Source organism: Brienomyrus brachyistius, chromosome 9 (assembly GCF_023856365.1).
Source record: "Brienomyrus brachyistius isolate T26 chromosome 9, BBRACH_0.4, whole genome shotgun sequence".
Lineage (NCBI taxonomy): Eukaryota > Metazoa > Chordata > Actinopteri > Osteoglossiformes > Mormyridae > Brienomyrus > Brienomyrus brachyistius.
In genome coordinates this window covers 21,180,458-21,202,326 of record NC_064541.1, presented here as the reverse complement: position 1 = coordinate 21,202,326, position 21,869 = coordinate 21,180,458, and the positions used below count along the sequence as shown (strand labels likewise).

At 43.6% G+C, this 21,869-nt stretch overlaps 1 protein-coding gene across 4 annotated transcripts; it reads left to right on the top strand.

Annotated features, from left to right (window-relative positions):
* The first annotated feature begins 17 nt into the window (after positions 1-17).
* On the top strand, positions 18-14,036 carry LOC125748731 (GMP reductase 1-like). Of its 4 annotated transcripts, none has more exons than XM_049025236.1 (10): positions 18-745; positions 1,912-2,008; positions 7,501-7,620; positions 7,725-7,808; positions 8,151-8,324; positions 8,601-8,682; positions 8,843-8,949; positions 9,352-9,394; positions 12,192-12,351; positions 12,742-14,036. In XM_049025236.1, exons 2-10 carry the CDS (start codon positions 1,922-1,924, stop codon positions 12,920-12,922), a joined length of 1,038 nt encoding a protein of 345 aa, XP_048881193.1. In that variant the 5' UTR covers positions 18-745; positions 1,912-1,921; the 3' UTR covers positions 12,923-14,036. The 4 variants fall into 4 exon arrangements, 2 of the variants coding, with proteins under 2 accessions (XP_048881193.1, XP_048881194.1); XR_007399662.1 differs by lacking the exon at positions 18-745 and adding an exon at positions 12,494-12,612 and having other exon boundaries at positions 1,686-2,008; positions 12,742-12,876; XR_007399661.1 differs by lacking the exon at positions 18-745 and having other exon boundaries at positions 1,598-2,008; positions 12,192-12,612; positions 12,742-12,766.
* The last annotated feature ends 7,833 nt before the right edge of the window (positions 14,037-21,869 follow it).

The following is a 21,869-nucleotide window of genomic DNA, read 5'->3' as shown; positions in this document are numbered from 1 at the left end:
CAACCGTCCAGCGATGAGTTCATTCACTTCCTAGAAGGGATTCCTCTGTACATTGTACACAGCATCTTATGTAACTGCTTGATTTCCTACATAATTCGATAGTCTTATGCTTCCGCAAGTTGCTAGAAACGACGGATATCGTGGATCAAAGATGCGCATAATGGTGTTCAGACACCACTTAATTTATAATGAACAAATTACAAAATTGGACACGAATATGATGCAGAAATCCTGATTCATCACCGATTAGATCATTCATAGGCTTATAGAAGCAGTGGCACAATCAATACATTGTCGATGTGTTTTAACATGACGGTAACTACCCCCACACACAGAATTATTTCTGCCAATGCACCTGGCGTCAAATATCGCTTAATGCTGTTCCTACTTTCCATATTACATACAATAACAGCGTTTGAAACCTGCAGAAATCACAGGAATATACAGAACTAATCACTCTTCGATTTAATAGAAAGTGAGTGGACTGGGGGAAGGTTAGAAAATATCTCCAACAAGACTTAGGGGATGTATTGCTTTTCATGATCCATCAAGCACCCTTAAAGCCATACGCACTCCGTCTAGATGTTTCTCCCGATCATGCGTTAGAAAGGTGCGTCTGCTGGCTGCTGCAGCGCATGGTGATGGCTACGCGCGTGTCCTGCATTGCACCTGCACCTGCAAAGTTCCGGGCTGCAATGCCAGGCTCCTTTCCTGTGTCCTGATCAGACACCAGCAGGAATAAGAGGTAATAAGTAAGCTTGTTAAACAGGGCTTTTAGGTAATGTTAGTCACTGTCCATACTTCATTGTTTCTTTTTATACTCGTCTGTCATTATCCTTGCTATATATGTCTCCGGCTCATTGAGATGGAAAGTACGGTAGTACGTAAACGCTGGGTTATGGATGCTGTTGTGGTCCATATTTTCAGTATTTCATTGTCTCATTTTTCTTTGAAAAAAAATATTTGTTTTGTCGAGCTATTTATTATGAACACCGGCACTGGTTAAAAATATTTAGTTTTTTGTAACTTCAGTAATCGGCTTAATTAGTGTCTCGATATGCCTTTTTCTGCTGGTTGTGTCCTATTTTTGTGTGTATCTTACAACACATTTTACAGTGATACACGTTTACTTATTCCCTTTCTTTACCTGAAAACCAGCGACCTTTTTTTTAAACTCCACCTTGTGGCCAAACGTGGTTTTTCACTTAATTTCAGCTACTGTAGATAGGACAGCTCATTATCAAATTGTCAGCGTCCCCTAGTGGCTGGTGAAAATTATGGTGGCATCTTTTACTGGGAAATCACGTCATGATGAACGTTATGACAATCTGTCCTTAAAATATTGACAGTGTCAATGTGATTTTTTTTTTTTTAATAAACGTATTTCTTAATGCATGCGCTAAGCAACTGTGTGTTACACGCAGTCACCTCCTGTTTCTCTCTCTCTCTCTTGCTCCTCTTCACTTCTCTCCTCTCCCTCCACACATGCGTGTAGCGTGTGCATGCACTCGCCCAGGGTATTGATTTCACTGTGTCCTACCCACACCAGCCGTTTTTTTTCTTTCCTTTTTTCTTTTTTGTCCCCTCCCATACTGCACCAGTGCTTCCCTGTGCAGTACCGCAGTGCCGGCTATCCTCCGCAGTCACTGTGTCAGCTGGCCAGGGAGCAGCTCCTATAGCTGCAGCAGCTCTGCGATCGGAGAGGAAAAGGAAGGGGTGGGGGGCAGCGAGTGAGAGGAAAGAGAGAGAGGAGAGAGGCCTTGAAAGACAAGGCAATGCGGGCTAGGTTTGCGGCAGCTCCCTGCAAATTGTAAACGTCCGAGGCGCTTGGAGTTTGAGGCTGGGCCTCGGGGGCCCGTGGCCCGACACCATTGCAGCCAGGCTCAGGAAGGCCGCATTGACCACCTTCAGGTCCATCGCCATGCCGCGGGTAGACGTCGACCTCAAGCTGGACTTCAAAGACGTCCTACTGCGACCCAAACGGAGCAGCCTGAAGAGCCGCCTGGAGGTAAGTCGCCTCTCTCAGTCCTCCCCCAGTCACCCGGTCGTCACCCGGTCGTCACCCGGTCGTCACCCGGTCGTCACCCGGTCGTCACCCGGTCGTCACATGTCTGCTGTGTGGTTCCTGTGAGGTATTATAGATCGTCGATCGCCACCGAATACCGCACCAGCTGCCCCCCGTCCAGCTCACAGCCTGGGTGTATGTGACTGTGGATGACCTTTAAGGGGGGCACATCCATGTTACCGCCTCCGTGACTCCTGTCTCGCTGCTTCCGGGTTACCTGCCTTAGGCCTTGCCGGCACAGGGCCCAATTTTAAACTAAAAGATACAATGCTACTATCACTTTGAAACCTCCTAGCAGACTGGTCATCCATTGAATGCGGATTTCTCATCAGTTACTGCTGAATTACGAAAAAACACAACTGTCCCTGCAAGATCAATGCATTCGTACCAAGAAACTGGTGCTGAATTTGACTGGCTTTCAGCATTCATTCAAAACACTTTGCACCAAATGAACACATTCCCAGTGATCCACGCAAAATGTATGCTCCAAACAAATAGTACCTCTGTGACGTTACAGAGTGACTGTGTTTAGCAAAAGCCAGTTTCGCTATAAATCACTAATTCCCTGAAATACACAGGAGATACACAGCAGTGTGGATATTGATCCATGTACCCAGTGGAGGTAAACAAACCACTCCCTTCTTCCCCTTGCTGCATGACATTATCGCAGAGAGGTAGGGGTACCTCCTCTCAGCATCCGTCTCTGTCTTGCCCAAACCATCGCCAGGCCCGATGGCACCTGTAGCCTTGTCTTTCGGTTAGGAGCGAGACCTTCAAGGCTCCGTTTATTGAAAGAGTGTCTTATCTTCACTTTGTTTCACTCCACAAATCAAATGTCTTAATGAATAACCAGACAAGCTGTTTGTTTTCTATTCCTTCTATGGATCGTGATTGTTTGCATTTGCCTTCAGTCTGCATTTTTTGGCAGCGTAGAAAAATGTAGTTATTTATCCTGAAAGCAAATGTATTTTAACAGGAGTTGCATGTTCTGTGTATGTTTGTTAACCTTGCATCTGTCCTACATTTGCTTGGTTTTCTGTTCCTTCACCACTTTCCCCGAAATCCTTTTCTCTAGTAAATGATTTAAGGAAATTTGTGCACTGCTTACCATTGCAACAATCGTGGCTGAAACTCCTGAATGCTTGAAATTCTTTATACTGACCTGTGCTGCCCTATAATAGAAAGGAACATAGCTCTGTACCTCCATGTATTAGTTTAGCTATTGATTAACATATCAGGGCTCTGGTTGGAGGCCAGGCTATCAGAGGAGAGAGAATCGACTCTGATTGTCTAAACCCAGGGACCTGCACATTACGTTCCAGGATCCATTTCACTCAGCTCCATAAATTATTTAGTGCCTCTTTGTCAGGAGGATCCGGGTCCTGAATCTTTTATGGGCCGTGGACAGCCGTGTGCTCAGCTGTAACGCGGTTATGCCATTTCCTAGGAGGATGCATGGAGACGTTAACTGCTGATGATGGCACTGATCAAAACACCAGGTGCATATTAAGCAGTCAGACTGGGATATTATTCAGTTTCTTAATTTACATGCAGAGTATGGTGTAGGGAACAGATTCACACTTTAAAGAGGGATCAAAATTGCATAAATAAATATTGAATAAATACAACATATAGTTAAAAAAAAGATGAAAACTTGAATACAAAGATAGCATCAGGATGTCTACATTAACATAACATAAAAGGAGAGGCGAATCCTTTTTTTGTGCCTCGTCATGCTGGCTGGTTCCTTTGTGAGTTGGCTGTGGTCTGGCCATTGGGTTGGTCTGCATTCCTGCCTAAGGCAGAATGTTCTGGAAGGTGCCTTTGTTTGGGCTGTATAGCTATGACCAGACCCTGCCAGTTGTATGACAGCAGCAAAATACAGTTAGGTCCATATTTATTTTAATAGTTTTACTATTTTACCTGTTTACTGAAATATATTCCAATTGAAGTTATACAATGGGCACGGACATAAAGTGTAGACTCTCAGATCCACATTCAAACCGGATGAAGGGTTTAGGAGTTTCAGCTCATTAACATGTAACACCATCTTTTTAAAGGGGCCAAAAGTAATTGGACAACTCACTCAAAAGCTATTTCATGGACAGGTGAGGGCAATTCCTCCATTCTTTCATTATCAATGAAGCAGATTAAAGGTCTGGAGTTGATCTGAGGTGTCTTGTTTGCATTTGGAAGATTAAGGTGTGAACATACAACATGCGGTTAAAGGAACTCAGTATGCAGGTAAAACAGGCCATCCTTAGGCTGCGAAAACAGACAAAAACAAATCGAGAGATTGCCACAACATTAGGAGTGGCAAAATCCATCCCTGTTTCGTACATTCTGAGAAAGAAAGAAAGAAAGAAAGAAAGAAAGAATTGGTGACCTCAGAAACCCAAAAAGGTCTGGACGTCCATGGACAACAATAGTGGTGGATGATCGCAGAATCATTTCCAAGTGAACAACACTCTCCAGGAGGTAGGCGTATCAATATCCAAAGTCTATCATAAAGAGAAGACTGCATGAAAGCAAATGCAGAGGGTTCACTGCAAGATGTAAGCCACTCATAAGCTTTAAGTATAGAAAGGCTAGATTGGACTTTGCAAAAAAACATCTAAAAAAGCCAGCACAGTTTTAGACCAGCATTCTTTCAACAGATGAAACAAAGAACACCGCATCATCTGTAAAACATGGTGGAAGCAGTGTGATGGCTTGGGTGCGCATGGCTGCCAGTGGCACTGGGTCCTTAGTGTTTCTTAATGATGTGACACAGGATGGAAGCAGCCGAATAAATGTTGAGGTGTTCAGAGACATCATGTCTGCTCAAATCCAGCCAAGTGCAGCCAAATTGATTGGGCGGCGTTTCATAATACAGATGGACAATGACCCAAAACACACAGCGAAAGCAACCCAGGACTTTATTAAAGCAAAGAAGTGGAATATTCTCGAATGGCCAAGTCAGTCACCTGATCTCAACCCCACTGAACATGCATTTCACTTGCTAAAGACTAAACTACAGACAGAAAGACCTTCAAACAAACAGCAAATGAAAGCTGCTGCAGTAAAGGCCTGGCAGAGCATTAAAAAGGAGGAAACCCAGCGTCTGGTCATGTACTTGAGTTCAAGACTTCAGGCAGTCATTGCGTGCAAAGGGTTTTCAACTAAGTATTAGAACTGAACATTTTATTTGCAGTTATATTAATTTGTCCAATTACTTTTGAAAGGAGGGGATTGTGTAGAAAAAATACTTTAGGGCTGCAGCTATCGATTATTTTAGTGATCAAGTATTCTATCGACTATTCCATCGATTAAATCGAGTAATCGGATAAGAAATACTTTTGTTTTATTAAAGAGCAAAAGTAACTATTCAAAAGAGAAAAAATTAGCAGGTTAAAATGAACATCTCATGGGTTTCCTCTTTAGAAACATTTTCGATGATTGAACTCCATACAACAATTCACAAAATTACCGAAAAAGGTATACATATATCTTAAACTAAGGCATAAATTAAAATTACTCTCTGTATTCTTGTACATTTATATCAGGCATATAAAAGTTCTGACAAGATTGTATCTACTGGATGAGGTAGGACTGGTGTGTGCATGTTCATGTGTGTGTAAGTGTGTTAGAGAATGAGTGTGTGTGTGTGTGTGTGTGTGTGTGTGTGTGTGTCAGCCGTTAAAGGGGCATGTGGCGGTTGCAATGAAGAAAAGTGAGCATATCAACATGCTCAGAACTGAGGCTTCCTGCTGCAGAAAACAGACGTTTTGATGATATAGATGTTGCCGGAACACACTGAAAGCACTCTGCTATTTATACTATATTATTACTATTATTATAATTATGTAATATTATTCAGATTAATCTAAATCTGCAGAATAATATTACTAAAGCCTTGAACTAGATCTAGCTGAGTACACCCCATGCTCCCATTTAGACTCACCCCTGCATGCTGGCTGCAGGTATCACTGTGACAAAGTGTGACGTACGGCTGCTCTCAGCCTGCTGCAAGTTGCCAGATTTAAATATTGTGTCAAACTAAGCTAACAGTTTATCTGCATATAAACAGCTTCTATTTTAACTTGTATAGCTTTACTGTAGCCTTGCTGCTATGTAAGACAAACGGCGCTGGATGGGAGCAGCAGAAATCATCGCTTTTCTTCACCTTTCAGCTTGTTGAACAGCTGGTTTGATTACGGACTCTCGCCAGCTCTTTACCAGTAAAGGTTTAGTAGCGAATATAAACACTGCTGCTGTTTTCCGTCACTCCACCTGAGTTCACCATCTCTGAAACGGAACCGTCTCTTTGCGCTTAGTGTATAGACGGGCTCCAGCTCCATGTTAAACTACGATAGCATCATTGTCACTGCTGTTGTGTTATCAGTGTTTTTTGAGGAAAAATAGGGGCTGCTTGGGCTGAATCTTGTTATACTTTTCTTATTCACACATATGCCCATAAATTTGTTTCTATCGCAGGTCTATTTTAGCCGCGAATGTGAGTGAAACGCTCGCGCTTACCTTGTACCGGTTCCGCTCTGTGGACTGGATGCATAGACTGGGTGCTTTCTGTTGAGATGTTGAATCATTGACGTTGTGCTATTATGGTAAGCTAATTCGGTTTTACAATGAACACACTGTACAGTATTTTCGTTTTTCTTTTGTTTATAATGGTCCAAAACTCTAGACATTTTTCTCTGACTTTCCTCACTATTTTCCCTGTCTTCCTCCATTGCGCCATCAAATCAAACCTGCTACACGTAATGCAGCGTAAGCACAGTGTGCGACAGTAATAATCCTCCCGGTGAAACACACTGATCACTAAGCAGTAAGTAGTCGTGCGGATTACACGAAGCATCGGAGCAAAGAATTTGCATCGAGGATTTTTTGTAATCGAGTTATTCGAGTTACTCGATGAATCGTTGCAGCCTTACTTTAGTTCCCCACATTTTTATGCAATGTTTTTGTTCTACCCGCTGAATTAAAGCTGAAAGTCTGCACTTCAACTGCATCTGACTTGTTTATTTTAAAGTTCATTGTGATGATGTATGGAACTTGGAAATTAAAACTTTGTCTCTGTACAAATATTTATGGTCCTGACATTAATCACTTCACGGAGATGGACTTCACCCATATTGAATAGTATCTTGCTCCTTTTTTTAACTAAGCTGGTATAATGTGTACTGCATCTGCATGCATGTAGTATTTACCTAGTAAAAAATTATTTGAGAATATAAGGGCATCCTGTCTGATGCTGCCCCTATTGGAATGTGCTGATTTACTGTCTTAAAGCCTCATTGTTAGACCCCCAAAAACTCTCAACCTGTTAAGAAGAGTAGTTGAAGAACCAGTTGATTAGGCCACTGTGTCTGCCCTGGGCTACTGCCCTGGAGACTTATGGGTAATGGTGGCCCTTACAGTAGTCTCTCGCTGTCCAGGTGGACCTGCAGAGAACATTCACATTCCGAAATTCCCAGCAGCAGTACCATGGCATCCCCATCATTGCGGCCAACATGGACACCACCGGCACCTTTGAGATCGCACAGGCATTGTGCAAAGTGAGTCCCCCCTCTGGAGGCCGCATCGACATGGGGTGGGTGGGCGAGGTCGGTCATGCTTGAGCTTGACATTGAGCTTTTTCCCTTTTCCTCCCCCACTGTAGCACACCCTCTTTACAGCTGTACATAAACACTACTCCGTAGAGGACTGGAAGGCCTTTGCAGACAGGTGTCCAGAATGTTTGGAGGTGAGTCAAGAGTGGAAGAACAGGGAGAGCCATAAAACTGGCATTCCTGTGGTCCATACGGTTACCGTGCTGTGATGGAGATATGGCACCAGCGTACCTCACTGTTCAGTCATAAATAGTTAACAGTTAAACTGAGATTGATTGCTCTGAAGTCAAATGCTAATTTCTTAATGTATCTATTACGATCCACGAGTAAAATCAATGCCATGTAACGTACAATCGACTTTTCCGAAATATATCTTACACTTTTCGTAATGTTTTATAGCATTTAGCTGTTAATTGGCAAGAGATACTAGCTGAAAAGCACATAAATAAAGAAGGTGACCCATCCTCTCTCCTCAGCATGTAGCAGTCAGCTCTGGCAGCAGCCAAGTAGACTTTGAGAAGCTGTGTACCATCCTGAAGGCTGTGCCCGCCATCAAGTACATCTGCTTGGACGTGGCCAATGGCTACTCGGAGCACTTTATTGAATTTGTTAAGACCGTCCGGGGCAAGTTCCCCAACCATACCATTATGGTAAGGGCCTTTACCTTCATCCAGGCTTTCTTAGATAAACAAATGAATAGAATAGAATAGAATAGAATAGAATAGAATAAAATAGAATATATCTTTATTGTTATTGTCCATGCACAACAAAACATTATATATAAATATATATATATATATATATATATATATATATATATATATATATATATATATATATATATATATATACACACACACACACACACACACACACACACACACACACACACACACGGTCCCATGATGCTCTCTACCGCTTGATAGGCTGGAAATGTGGTAACCGGGGAGATGGTGGAGGAGCTGATTCTCTCGGGGGCTGACATCATTAAAGTAGGCATCGGGCCAGGTCAGTGCCCCCCCCCCCCCCCCATCTTCTCACATCCTGTCCAAATAGGATCAGGTCTCAAAAATCAGTCATCCTCAACATTGGTGCTAAGGAGTACCGTGCATACTGTGGAATTTAGGCACAAGTTTATACAAGAAGCTTGTGTGTCATATTGCAACAGGTTCTGTTTGCACAACCCGCATGAAGACCGGGGTTGGATACCCTCAACTGAGCGCCATCATTGAATGTGCAGACTCAGCTCATGGCTTAAAGGGACACATCATTTCGGTGAGTTCCCTAAGACGCCACCTCCCTTCTCTCTTACTCATCACGCCTTGTGCAAGCTTGCTTGGCATACCTGAGGTGATACTGCTCATTTTTCAGAACTGAGATACTGTTACGTTTACAGCTGAGTTAATCTCATTTATCAACAACTGAAATGAACTTTGGGTCAGAAATTCAAATTTCACCTAAGATCTCACATACCATCAAGGGAAAATGTGCAGCTACCATACAGTTTTTTGTATGTTTCATATAAAATTATGCATTTTAAACATTTTATTTTAGCCAAGCTAATAAACACTCCTTTATCCATCATATAGACTTTATATATTATGGAGAATGTTATCCCAGAATGAGAAGAAGTGTTTTCAGTGTTGAGATCCACCCATGGTTTATCTTGTTCACAAGGATGGAGGCTGTAGCTGTCCTGGTGATGTGGCCAAAGCATTTGGTGAGTATCAGCTAAGATTTGGTGCAAAGCCTAATGGAGGCGGACGTCAATAAACCAGCCTTTTCAAAGAAGCTTAGAGAAGCTTTCAGCACTAGAATGATTTCAGCACTGAGTTTAGGGCACACAGTCAGAGGGCAGAAATACAGCATGGTTCTTGAAAATATTTCTGAGAGTTTAGCTGAGATGGATTCATTTTTTGACACATCCTCTCTGGTTGATTTCAGAAAAAATTATAAATTGGAAAAATCTGTGAATAGCTCTTGGTTTCAAGTGCCCTCTCCTTGTCCTTGAGCTAGTTTTGAATTTTATAATTAGTGTCGCGACCAGCTACTGTAGGGAGCAAATGGATTCCGAAAGTCCTTGCATGGAACAGCAGTCTCTCAGATGTGACTGGGAGCAGGACTCTGGTTATGACTTGCATACGCCCATGCATGTCACTCGTGCACCTTATGGTGAGTTTGCTGCCACAGCACCACCAGAGGGCGCTCCAGGGATGGGGAGGCAATGTGGTAAAGAGGTCATCGTCCCAGGGAGGCATACAGGGAGCATACTACTTAGGTGCCTGAACTACCTCAACTGACTCCTTTCGATGTAGAGGAGGAGCAGCACCGCGACTGAACAGCACAGCGCCCGCATTTCTACCGACGCTTCACCAATACACTGCTCAATCTCACACTTTCTCCTTCCCTCACTTGTCAACAAGGCCCCAAGAGACTTAAACTCCTCCACTTGAGGCAGTAACTCATACCCCACCAGAGGAGGGCAATCCAGCCTTTTTGGGTCGAATACCATGGCCTCAGATTTGCTGATCCTCATCCCATATGTGTCACACTCAGCTGCAGACCACCCCAGGGCATGCTGTAGGTCACAGCCCGATGAAGTCAACAGGACCACACCATCTGCAAAAGGCGAAGACGCGATCCTGAGGCCACCAAACCTGATCCTCTCTGCCCCTTGGCTACACTTAGAAATTATATCCGTAAATGTTATGAACAGAATGGGTGACAAAGAGCAGCCCTGGTGGAGTCCAACACCCACCAGGAACAATTCTGACTACTGGAAATGTGAACCAAACTCTCACTGTGTTCATAAAGGGACCTGATGACGCACAACAGTGGACCCCATATCCTATACTCCTGAAGCACCTCATGTAGGACCCCCCAAGGGACCTGACCATATGCCTTTTCCAAGTCCACAAAACACACATAGACTGGTTAGGCAAACTTCCAAGAACCCTCCAGTGTCCCTGTGAGGGTAAAGAGCAGGTTCAGCTTTCCTCAACCAGGCAAAAATCCACAATGTTCCTCCCAGATCCGAAGTTCAACCAAATGGATGGACTCTCCTCTCCAGTACCCTGGCTTTGCTTTAATAAAGTCCTGAGTCCCCTTCCCAGGGAGGCTGAAGAGTGTGATCCCCCTGAAGTTGGAACACATCTTCCGGTCCCATTTCTTAAAGATTGGGGCCATGACCCCAGCCTGCCAATCCAAAGGCACTGTTCCCAACCTCCACGCAGTGGTGAAGAGGTATGTCAGCCAAGACAGCCCAACAACATGAAGAGCTTTCAAGAACGCAGGGTGAATCTCATCCTCCCCTGGGGTCTTACCACCAGAGTTTTTTGACTATTTCAGTGACTTCAGCTCCCGTGGTGGGTAAATCCTTCTCAGAGTCTTCCAGCTCTATGTCCTCCAAAGGCAGTGTGTCAGTGGCATTTAGGAGATCCTCAAAATTTTCCTTCCACTGTTTGACTATATGCCCAGTTGAGGTCAACAGTACACTACCAACTCCCCACCAGATGGTAATTAATTGAATCCAATAACAGAGCACCTCTTCTAGCACCACATGCAAGGTCTCCACGAAAGCTGGATACTCTGTACTGGTGTTTGGTGCACAGACAGAGCCCATCCCCTAACGTGAAGTAAAAGGAAAGCGACCCTCTCGTAAACCAGGGTAAACTCCAGCGTACTGGCACTGAACCGGGGGGCTATAAGTAGACCTACACCTGCCTGCCCCCTCTCATCATAGGCAACTCCAGAGTGGAATAGAGTCCAGCCCCTCTCCAAGAGTTTGATTCCAGAGCCCGAGCCCGAGTGTCTCTCTACCTCCTACACCAGCTCAGACTCCTTTCCCACCAGAAAGGTTATGGTCCATGTACCTATAGCCAGATTTGATCGCCAAAAATCAGTCTGCTGAAGCCCCTACCTTCAATTGCCACCCCATCTATGCTGCACCCGACCCCCACACCCCTTCCAGCAGGTGGCGGACCCACAGGAGGGTGGACCCATGTAATCATTTCCTGGCTATGCCTGGCCGAGCCCTACAGGTAGCAGCCCGGCCGCCAGGCCCTTGCCCATGTACTCCCTCCCCAGGCTTGGCCCCAGGGCAGGGCCCCAGTCTCCCCAGTCTGGGTGGAGTTACATCTCTCTCTATTTTACTTCTTATGGGGGTCTTTGCACATTGCACTTAATCTGGCCGCTCACCTGGGACTAACTTCCCTCGGGAGACTGTAAGCAAGGGCAATTCCTCACGACAACATAGCTCCTATGATCACAGAGGTACACAAACCCTAATCAGTTGGTAAGTCATGGGGGATAATATTTCTTCATGTTTTTAAATTTTATACATAAGTCGTGGAAATCATGTCGTGACCCCCTCCAGGTGGGTGAGAGCCTCTTCAGTATTCTATGCTCCTGTGATAATTTCAGTGACCAGGTTTGACTTCATTAATGTAGTACAGTTCGTGAGTACTGATTATTATATTTTCCTCACTGTGTCTGCTCATGCTTGGGCTTGCTGACAGGGGCGGGGGCAGATTTTGTAATGCTGGGAGGAATGCTGGCAGGACACGACCAATGTGCAGGCGACGTCATTGAGAAGAACGGCAAGAAGGTGAAGCTTTTCTACGGGATGAGCTCCGACACAGCCATGAAGAAGTACATGGGGGGAGTGGCAGAGTACAGGTACCCGGACACACATCCTAGCGAGGAGCACCTGCTGACACAGTCAAGTGAAAGACGATGCTAATTCATGCTAATGAATTGTAAGGAATGCTAATATATGCCAAGTCATGCAAGCATGTGTAAAATATGTTTCCCTTTCCAGCCCACACCTTCACTCAAAAGAATTCATAATCACTAGCTAAATGTGACACCAAATTCCCTCAGTGCATTTACTTCACTGATGGTTTCTACCGCAGTATATTTTTATTGCACATTAATCAGGTGAGTGGATTTCAAAATATATTGGAAATTTTGTCAGTTAGAGCATCATATTAGCATATCTTGAGTATGCTGGGTTTTTATGCTACATTGACATAGCAGTGTTTAGTTTTTACCCGCCTTTCTCTTCAGGGCATCTGAGGGCAGGACAGTAGAGGTGCCCTATAGGGGCGACGTAGAGAACACCATCCTGGACATCCTGGGGGGACTGCGCTCCACCTGCACCTACGTGGGGGCCACGAAGCTGAAGGAGCTGAGCCAACGGACGACCTTCATCAGGGTCACTCAGCAGTCGAGTAACATGTTCTGCTAGTCAGTGCACTCACGCCCAGCAGCTCCCACACTCCACTCCCAGCATGACCCACACCGCAGATTTTGGGGCAGGTGAACAGCCATTTTTGTACGGCCCTCAGATCATTCATGGTCTCTTTACACTAGGCGCCAAGTACACAACGTGACCTGCGCTGGGAAACAGATTTAGTTTGGTACAGGCGTCTGTCCCATCTGACAAAGCCATAGTTTGGTATCACAGCAAATCGTCTGTATTTCACTCAGGACTCCTGTGTTGAATGTAAGGAGACTCCTTGTCTGACTATAGAGAGATTTGCATGTCCCTTAGATGTTCGGCTGACAGTGCAAAATGGAAAAGCTCACTCTGTGACAACACCAGAATATAGAATTTGTCTCAGACACAAGCAGAATTCTGAATGTGGCTAATGTATGTAGAAGCAGGTGTTACACTCCCATGCGCATGTCTTCACTGATACAAAACTTGAATTGAAAAGATTCTGAACAATGTTTTGGGTGGTTTGGTTTTCAGCTGACATATTCCTTGGCCAGTAACCATGTGACATTTCCATAAGGTGGGAGAAAGGGGAATGCTTGCAGGGGTCCTGACCCTAGGAGCCACATGAATGTGTAAGCATGGATAATGGTGGCCTGGGGTCAGGTATCAGGCCCATTTGATGACTTTGTGTGGTCCTATATCTGGTATAACTTTAAAGGATTTCAGTTAAAAGATCATATATGAAGAGATTACGAACCAATAAGTGTCATTTTAATTATTATGTAATGACTCAGTAGAACTACAACATGCGCCGTCAATCCAGTGACTTTTATGAACGGCTGAACAGAGTTATGTCTCCGCCTAGTGGTGACTAGTGGTTGTACCGCCGCGTACTCTACACACCTTTTTTTCCACCTTCAGTACCAAACTTTCATTAGTTACACATGTTAGCAGTGCAGCTCTGCAAGAGGAATGAATCTTTCAGCTGCCTTTGCATGACGTTGCGTTTCAGCGTGCTGTGATAAATTGCTTTTTGCCAAAGAACAAGCTGCAGAGATTAAATGGGTTTGGCTTTTGTTTCTGACAGAGGGTCTATGTATGGAATCTGTTTGGAAATTAAAGGCAAAGCTAAAGACTGTGACTAGTGACATCCTGATTTGAATGTGAATTGCTAATTCTGCTGATTATTTACATCAGGTCATTATTGGGCCATATTTACCTTCACTGATATTTCACAGAAGTAGGGACTCGTGTCACTGACCTCTGACTTGACTCAGACTCAAGTTACAAACTGGATGACTTCCAGCTCAATTCTGAAAAACTGATGGAAAGACTTGGACTCAAGGGCAAATACTCGAGCCTTGGGTCCAACTTGGACCCTATGACTCGAGAAAACTTGAGGTTGTACTTCCCCTCTGGATACCATAATGTCCTTTATATAATTTCTGCGTATATTTCAGTGTATATCAATTTTTCTGCTATCTGCATTTTCAACTGATTGAATGCAAGGTCTCCCGAGATAGTTTGTTAGAAAGATGCATCACAGACGCAGACATAAAAACTGACAGAGTGGAGCTTCTCTTTCCAACCTTTCTCTGTGTGTAAAGAATGTGTCCTATGACTTAGTGTGGTGGCTTTTGCTGTATGTAGCAAGTTTTAATCACTAAATGTAAAAAACTGACATAGGTAGGGACTCAAATTACAACTTGACATAGACTCGAGTCACAAATTTGATGACTTGTGACTTGACAGCAAAAATGATGGAAAGAGTTTGACTCGACTCTTGACTCAAACTGCTTCAATTTGAGATTTCACTCAGACTCGCCAAGGAATAACTTCCTGATATTTCACATATCAAGGTGCCATTCTGCGGTTATCAGTAATAAAACTGATACACGTATATATATATATATGACCTCAGCAATATATGACCTCAGCAATATATGACCTCAGCAATATATGACCTCAGCAATATTTGACCTCAGCAATGCCATGATTTAAATGCTGGAGACACTTAAGAAAAAGGCAATAGGAATTGGCACTGTTATTTTATTAGTACGAGTATACTGGAACAATAAACTTGTACTGGTATACAGACATTTTTTTTCCTTTTTTAAAACAAATCCGTTCAAATTCTGAATCAAATATTGTTTTATTTGTAATAATGATATAATTTCTACCTAGAAAACTTGCAAGCACCGTCAAAGAAAAGGACCATAAAATCCATTAAACAGACTTCAGTGTATCCGACAAACAGACACACCACAATTAGAAAATAGAATTTCGATTCTCTTTTTTGTTGTTTTTTTGTTTCTTAAAAAAGCTAGTGCAAGTACAATATTTTACACTAAAATTACAGAGCAAATTCACACAGATGGAAACAAAGCCAGTGAAGTAAGATCGTGTTTCACAATGAAAGCTGTTAATTATGCCTGTATGCTCAATTTCTCCTCTAAGGTGCGGAACATTCCCTCTTAAAACCCACTTTGCTATTGGCCTGAGATGCTTGTGCTGCCTCCGTCCAATGCCAAGTAGCCAGAAACCAGGCTGGTCTCTGCACCCTTTCAGAATGGAAGACTTAATCTTAATTCACATAACCATTTGCGCACCTGTACTGGAAAAAAATGGTAACAATAAACCAGGTACCGCTGTAGTCGTACTGCGGTCCCATTGCTAGCTCTGACATCACCATGGCGTCCCGTTTCAAGACAGCCCCCTTTTTTGACTGTCCAAAATCCTTAACAGAAAGAGAAGAATAAATGATGACAGAATGAATAAGAATATACTGGAGGATGAATGTACATCGATTGTGGGGAAAAAACAGTACTATCAAACAACTGACCAATCAAAGGGGATGGTCTTTCAAGGAGGCCTATCACAAGAGGGAAGTCTTACACTGCTTTGGGTATTCAGTTCAAATTTAAACAGGACACAAGATATTCATGATAGTAGCTTCTTATAATAGAGAACTCACACCCTTATACAGCATTTTACAATTTTTGGACACAAAAGGGAAATTTATACCAAGGAAAGGAAGCGAAGTGTTTATAAAAACAAACCGGCAACTAGGGATGAGGGGACTTTTATTTTTCTTTACTGATGTGTAAAGAGGACAAACGGTAAGATGACGCTGCAAAGCTGACCAGAGATCAGTGGGCTAACATTAATCAGGGCACTGCTGCCGATTTCGCCTCGAAGTCTGACGTCGGCATCATCCACTTCACACACCGACTGGTCTGTTCCAGTATTCCGTTGATGCAGTCCAGTCTGGAAAATGCCCAAAGCACGTCAAAGCAAAACGATACAAAAACGTGGCTGGCCCAGTTCACCCACAGCGTGACGTCCCCCTCAGGGCAACGAATCATAGATGAAGGGCTAATAAAGTGACAAATGATGTTTGCGGAGTGCCTGGCTGATTTGCTCCTGGGGAATTGTAGAGTATTTCCTACACAGGCCCACACAACCATGCAGCTACTCCTCACGGCCGAACAGGCAGCGAGAACCTGGCCCTCTGAATTTCTACTTTACTGGTGCATCTTTTGCCATTTCCAGTGGATACATATCGCTAATTAAAAAATTAACAATAATAATTTTGATGACAAAAATAAGGGTCTATTTTGTACTGATTTGAATGAGACCCAAACAGTCCACAAAAGCAGAAATCCAGTGGAATTAAAGCACTATGTGGGTCAGTCAGGTTCTCAGCCTGAGTGCGAAATGCGGCAGTTCGCCAACGCAAGTCTGACTAGACGCCAACAACAGTCAAGTTAAACAGAGAGATCCTGTGATTTGTATTCGGTTTAAGAAGGTGCCATAGTCATTGCGAAAAAGAAATTCAAAATAAGAAAACGTGCCTCCTGCAAATACTGAATTTCTTGTCAAACATTCATATTTCATTTGTGCAATCGAAATAAAACCCAAGACATACGTCACTGCTCGCACACAAACGAGAGCACTAGAAATACCTCTTCGGCCAGTCAAGTTCAGTAAAGGAAATATAAAACAGGCCTGCATGTCATCATGAAAAAAAGTTATAGTGCTACAAAAAAAATTTTTAAACCTAAAGGTAACAAGGACAAGTTGACATGAAACAAAAAGTTGAGCCCGAGAGAAAAGGTGCCATCTTTGCTTTGAGCGAAGAGTAACTGCAGCCCCTGCTCCTTTGGGCAGTCACCCCCCTACACCTCTACTCTGGAGGCCTGGTGACCGGCCAGGCTCTGCCAGCCTGCTGAATGGAGAGCACACCTCACAGGAAGCCCCCTCCACACCTCACAGGAAGCCCCCTCCACACCTCACAGGAAGCCCCCTCCACACCTCACAGGAAGCCCCCTCCACACCTCACAGGAAGCCCCCTCCACACCTCACAGGAAGCCCCCTCCACACCTCACAGGAAGCCCCCTCCACACCTCACAGGAAGCCCCCTCCACACCTCACTCACCCTTCATTGCTTTCCAGTGAGCATTAGACCCCTTTGTTTTACAAATAGGCGAGACCATCTCATGGATTCAAAAAGTGCATGAACAGATAGTATTAAATATACAATGAAAACAATTCCATACACGTGTCTAAAGTGGTCCCTATTTGAGTAGGTCTGAGAAAGGAGAAAACCCCAATGGAACTAGACAACAGAAGGACAGTTCCAGAAGTCAGAGGAGCTTAGGATCTAAAGAGTCTCCAAGTTAGTGGCCTCTAGTTTGGGAGCTGATTCTTTAATCCGAGACACTGGGCATTAGATCTGCTGCATGTCTTTGTCTTATGAACGTCAGAATCTGCCAGCCGAGGAAGAAACACCTCTGCTCACGGGCTATGAAAGTGCTGCTTCTGGTCACGTCAGCGCATCGCACTCACACAAACACACACGCGGGGAAGCAGCGGCATGCACGCTAACAGACCAACCCCATCCCTGAGTAATAACTAGGAAATATTTTTGGCCTTCAATGGAGAGGGACAGATGATGTCACGAAACGACGTCCTCGGCAACAAGGAAAAAACAAAAATATTAACATATTACAATATCCGAAAAACAGAAAAGGGGTGTGACGCCCTCCTTATTTCTTTAGCAAGGAGCCCAGGATAACTTCATCTTCATTCTAAATTCTTTGAGGGAAATCCCTATATATTAAATGCATCACATAACAGTCCTCAACATAATTCAGATAATGACATCATAATGACATCATTTGTCCTCTCCAAACAACATGGCCCAGAAATAAAACAATTTCTATGCATGACTCTTGTCATTTCTTTCTCATTCTTACAATCTCTTGCAAAAAGAGCTGCCTTTCACTGAGGAATGGATCCCTGTGTTATGTGTTGGAGATACACTGAACTTGCGAGGAAATAATATGTTCAGTTCCTTTGAAGGTAAGATATTCTATTCTGCTGATATATTGCATGCTGCACAGCCTTACAGAGGCACATGGATGAAATGTTTAAGGTTTACCCACACTGCATATTCTCCTTGTTCTGAGGCAAGAGATAAAAAAGAGTAATACAAGACTACAGGGTAATATACAGTCCGGACAAGGAGGAGAGGCAAGGAGTCGCTGCAGTGCCTGGCAATCTGGCCAGGCAAAGGGGACACATACACCTAAGAACAAGGGCAAACTGACACTTAAGTAAAAACGTATTAGTTAACATCAGCATAAAGACAGAATTAAACACAAATCCTAATTTCTGTATTATAGCAGTGTCAGCTGCCTCCTTCTGCAAAGTCAGCTCCCACCTACATCCACCTGCTATGTAACACCACCCAGCCTTCTGATCACCCACCAGAGATCTCCACATTAGAGACCAATCCTGCCCACACCCAAAACCACATGAAAGACACAGGTACCCTGAGTATGCAAATGAAGAGAGTACTAAGGATCTAAAAGTCTCAGTGCGCCACATTTTCATGTGAGTGCATTTCTGAACTGTGTTAGAAATCAAACAATGCAATTCCGCATGGATGATCGCTTCAGGTCCAAATGCTTTGGCTGAACATGTGCACAGTACAATATGTGTGTTAAGTTAAATGCTAAGAGGCATTCTGGTTGGCTCTGAGCTGGGGGCGGGATGGTGCCTTCAATCCAGTCAATGCAAAGTCTGAAAGAGCAGGTCACTGAGGTACTGAACAGGGTGACATGACTCACACTGGCTACGTGTACGTTAGCGAAAATGAGTGCTGAGATATCGTGAGATATCATGAAGTTTGTGTGATAATGTTAGCGCTGGGGCCCGCTTGACCCCCTGCAAATTCTATCCCGATAGAATGTCACTGCATATTTGTGTGTGAATGTCTTCTACTTCCCAGAAGTTAATGAAGGCACACCATAACCACACGTGAAAAGCAAAAAAACAAACAAAAAAAAATTTACAAAAGTAATGGGGCCATTAGCATTGTGATGCTTTCAGTAATCAAAGTAATTTTTTCTGAATTACTTTGCTGTTATGTTGTGGAACGCAGTCTGGTCTGTCTGATCAAGAAGTGCAGCATTTGTTAGGTACCACTGCTGAGGACTGGCATAACCTGAACGCGCATAACCTGAAGTCACTCTTTCTGAGACCGAAAACCCAACTATGCTATTCAAATGTCAACAAATAAAGCACATTAATAAGTACTACTATACCTGCCACAGTCAACTGCCCAAAAAATAGTAAAAATGGATTGTCCGGCCCCCGAACTCAGGAAGGGATGCTACTCTCACTGTCCATCACCCAAAGCTACACACCCCAACAGCAACCTGTGAAGGATAACATCAAAAAAAAGGGAAAAAAAACACACCAGCGTGGCATGGAAATGCGAAAACATATTTCATAAAAAATAAACATAATAATAATTTAAAATTGGTGTTAAATCCCCAAGAAGCCCCACACACCAGGGTGACACGAGAGCACTGGAGGTACACCTACTGCTGAGAGAAGACCCGAAACGGTGTTCTGTTCCCGCCTCGCGCAACCCCCAAATACGGCACAAGTCCGACAGAATGAAAAGTGCCTGCAAGGACACCAAGAGGAGTTGGACCATGCAGAAGGTTAAGGAGGATTATTGAGTGTCGGTAAGGTGCTACATTTCTGTGAATGTATTTTGGCTTCCCATATATACTCCCGAAATGAGAAAGTAATGCCAATTTTACAGACTCCCTATGTGCAAATCGCAAAATTGTACTGAAACGTGAAACAGAAAACACCACATATTTTCATTATATACATTGTATGTTAGGGTCTTTGTGTATTTATACACGCACACACACACACACACACACACACACACATAAACACGCCACATGCTACAGAACACTGATATCACACTCTGGCCTTCAATCACAACACACAAGCAGGATGTTCCAGTGTGTGGAAATTAGTTGTGTCTGTGTTTGTGTGTGTCTCTATATATATACACATACAAATATACGTATGCATAAGTCATATATTATGTTAATGCTTAAACATATATACAAAAATCCGTATGAAGATGTCAGGTTTTTTACTAAACTTTATCAAACTCTCCGATGCCCAAAGAGAAAAATTCGCAAACACGTCTTTTTGGATACTCAACTAACTCAGAACCATATATTTCACATCCATGATCTCCAGACCTGAGGTACAATGTCCACTGGTTCACTTTTATGGTGAACAAAAACTGATGACAGTGCTCATACAGCTCTGAGACCTTTTCTTATGTCCTCGAAATCTCCAATCTCTTCGGAGGTGTGATTCTCCACCATGCAGTCAGTTAGCTTCTACACAAAACAACTTTTTTTTCCCTTGAACAACCAAACACATTTTGTGACGCTTCCATGTTTTACACATTCTGGCAACAGCTCGTGTCAAAAAAAGAGGCTTTTCTATCTCATCATCTTAGCTGCAATGACAAACCTTGTCCAGTACGTTCTGTGTTACTGCAAAAAGAAGAAAATCCATACATCTATTGCAATTTCTGAAACCGCTCATCTTATTCAGGGTTGTGGGCATCTAGAGCCTAACTCTGAGGCTACAGGCACAAGGCAGGGAACAACTCAGGATGGGGCGCCAAACCATCGCAGGGCACAAGAAAATCATAAAAAGGATTAGAATGGTCTTTTATGCAGTCATGCCATTAAATCTGACCATCTCCCCAATAAATGTCCCAATCGCTCATGTGGCATCACAGTGGCGTCAGGCCGTTCCAGAGTCTTTCTACACTAGAGTGTCATCTTTCATTATGGCTGCTTATCAAAAAGACAACTATTAGTTTCTAATAGAAAGCAGTGTGCTTTCCAGGGTTCTAATTGCAGAAAAGCAAATCTGAAATAAATAAGTGTTAAACGATGTTAAACAAGGCAAAAACCCAGATAAGGCTCAGTGAAATCAGCCAACTGCTTTCCAGACAGCAGTGTCAGTCAAAGAGCTTCCATCGTGTTCACATATGGAGATACTCCATTTGAGTAGTGAGTATTGTGTAGTTGTGTAATACACACATTCATCCATTTTCCAAACCGCTTATCCTACTGGGTTGCGGGGGGTCCGGAGCCTATCCCGGAAGCAATGGGCACGAGGCAGGGAACAACCCAGGATGGGGGGCCAGCCCATCGCAGGGCACACTCACACACCATTCACTCACGCATACACAATTAGCAACTCCAATTAGCCTCAGCATGTTTTTGGACTGTGGGAGGAAACCGGAGCATCCGGAGGAAACCCCACGATGACATGGGGAGAACATGCAAACTCCACACACATGTGACCCAGGCGGAGACTCGAACCCAGGTCCCAGAGGTGTGAGGCAACAGTGCTAACCACTACACCACCATGCTGCCCTAGTTGTGTAATCATTTATGCAATTGATTACATGAAAAAAATCTACCTGAGCTTGCAGCTGTCACATGAGATTAATTTCACAACTTCTCTTACTGAAAGGTGTTATCCATTAATCAGCTTCTGGCAATTAACAAACAAGGACTAAAATAAGGATCTGTTCCCATAAACCCAAGTTATGCAATTTTCACTCCAT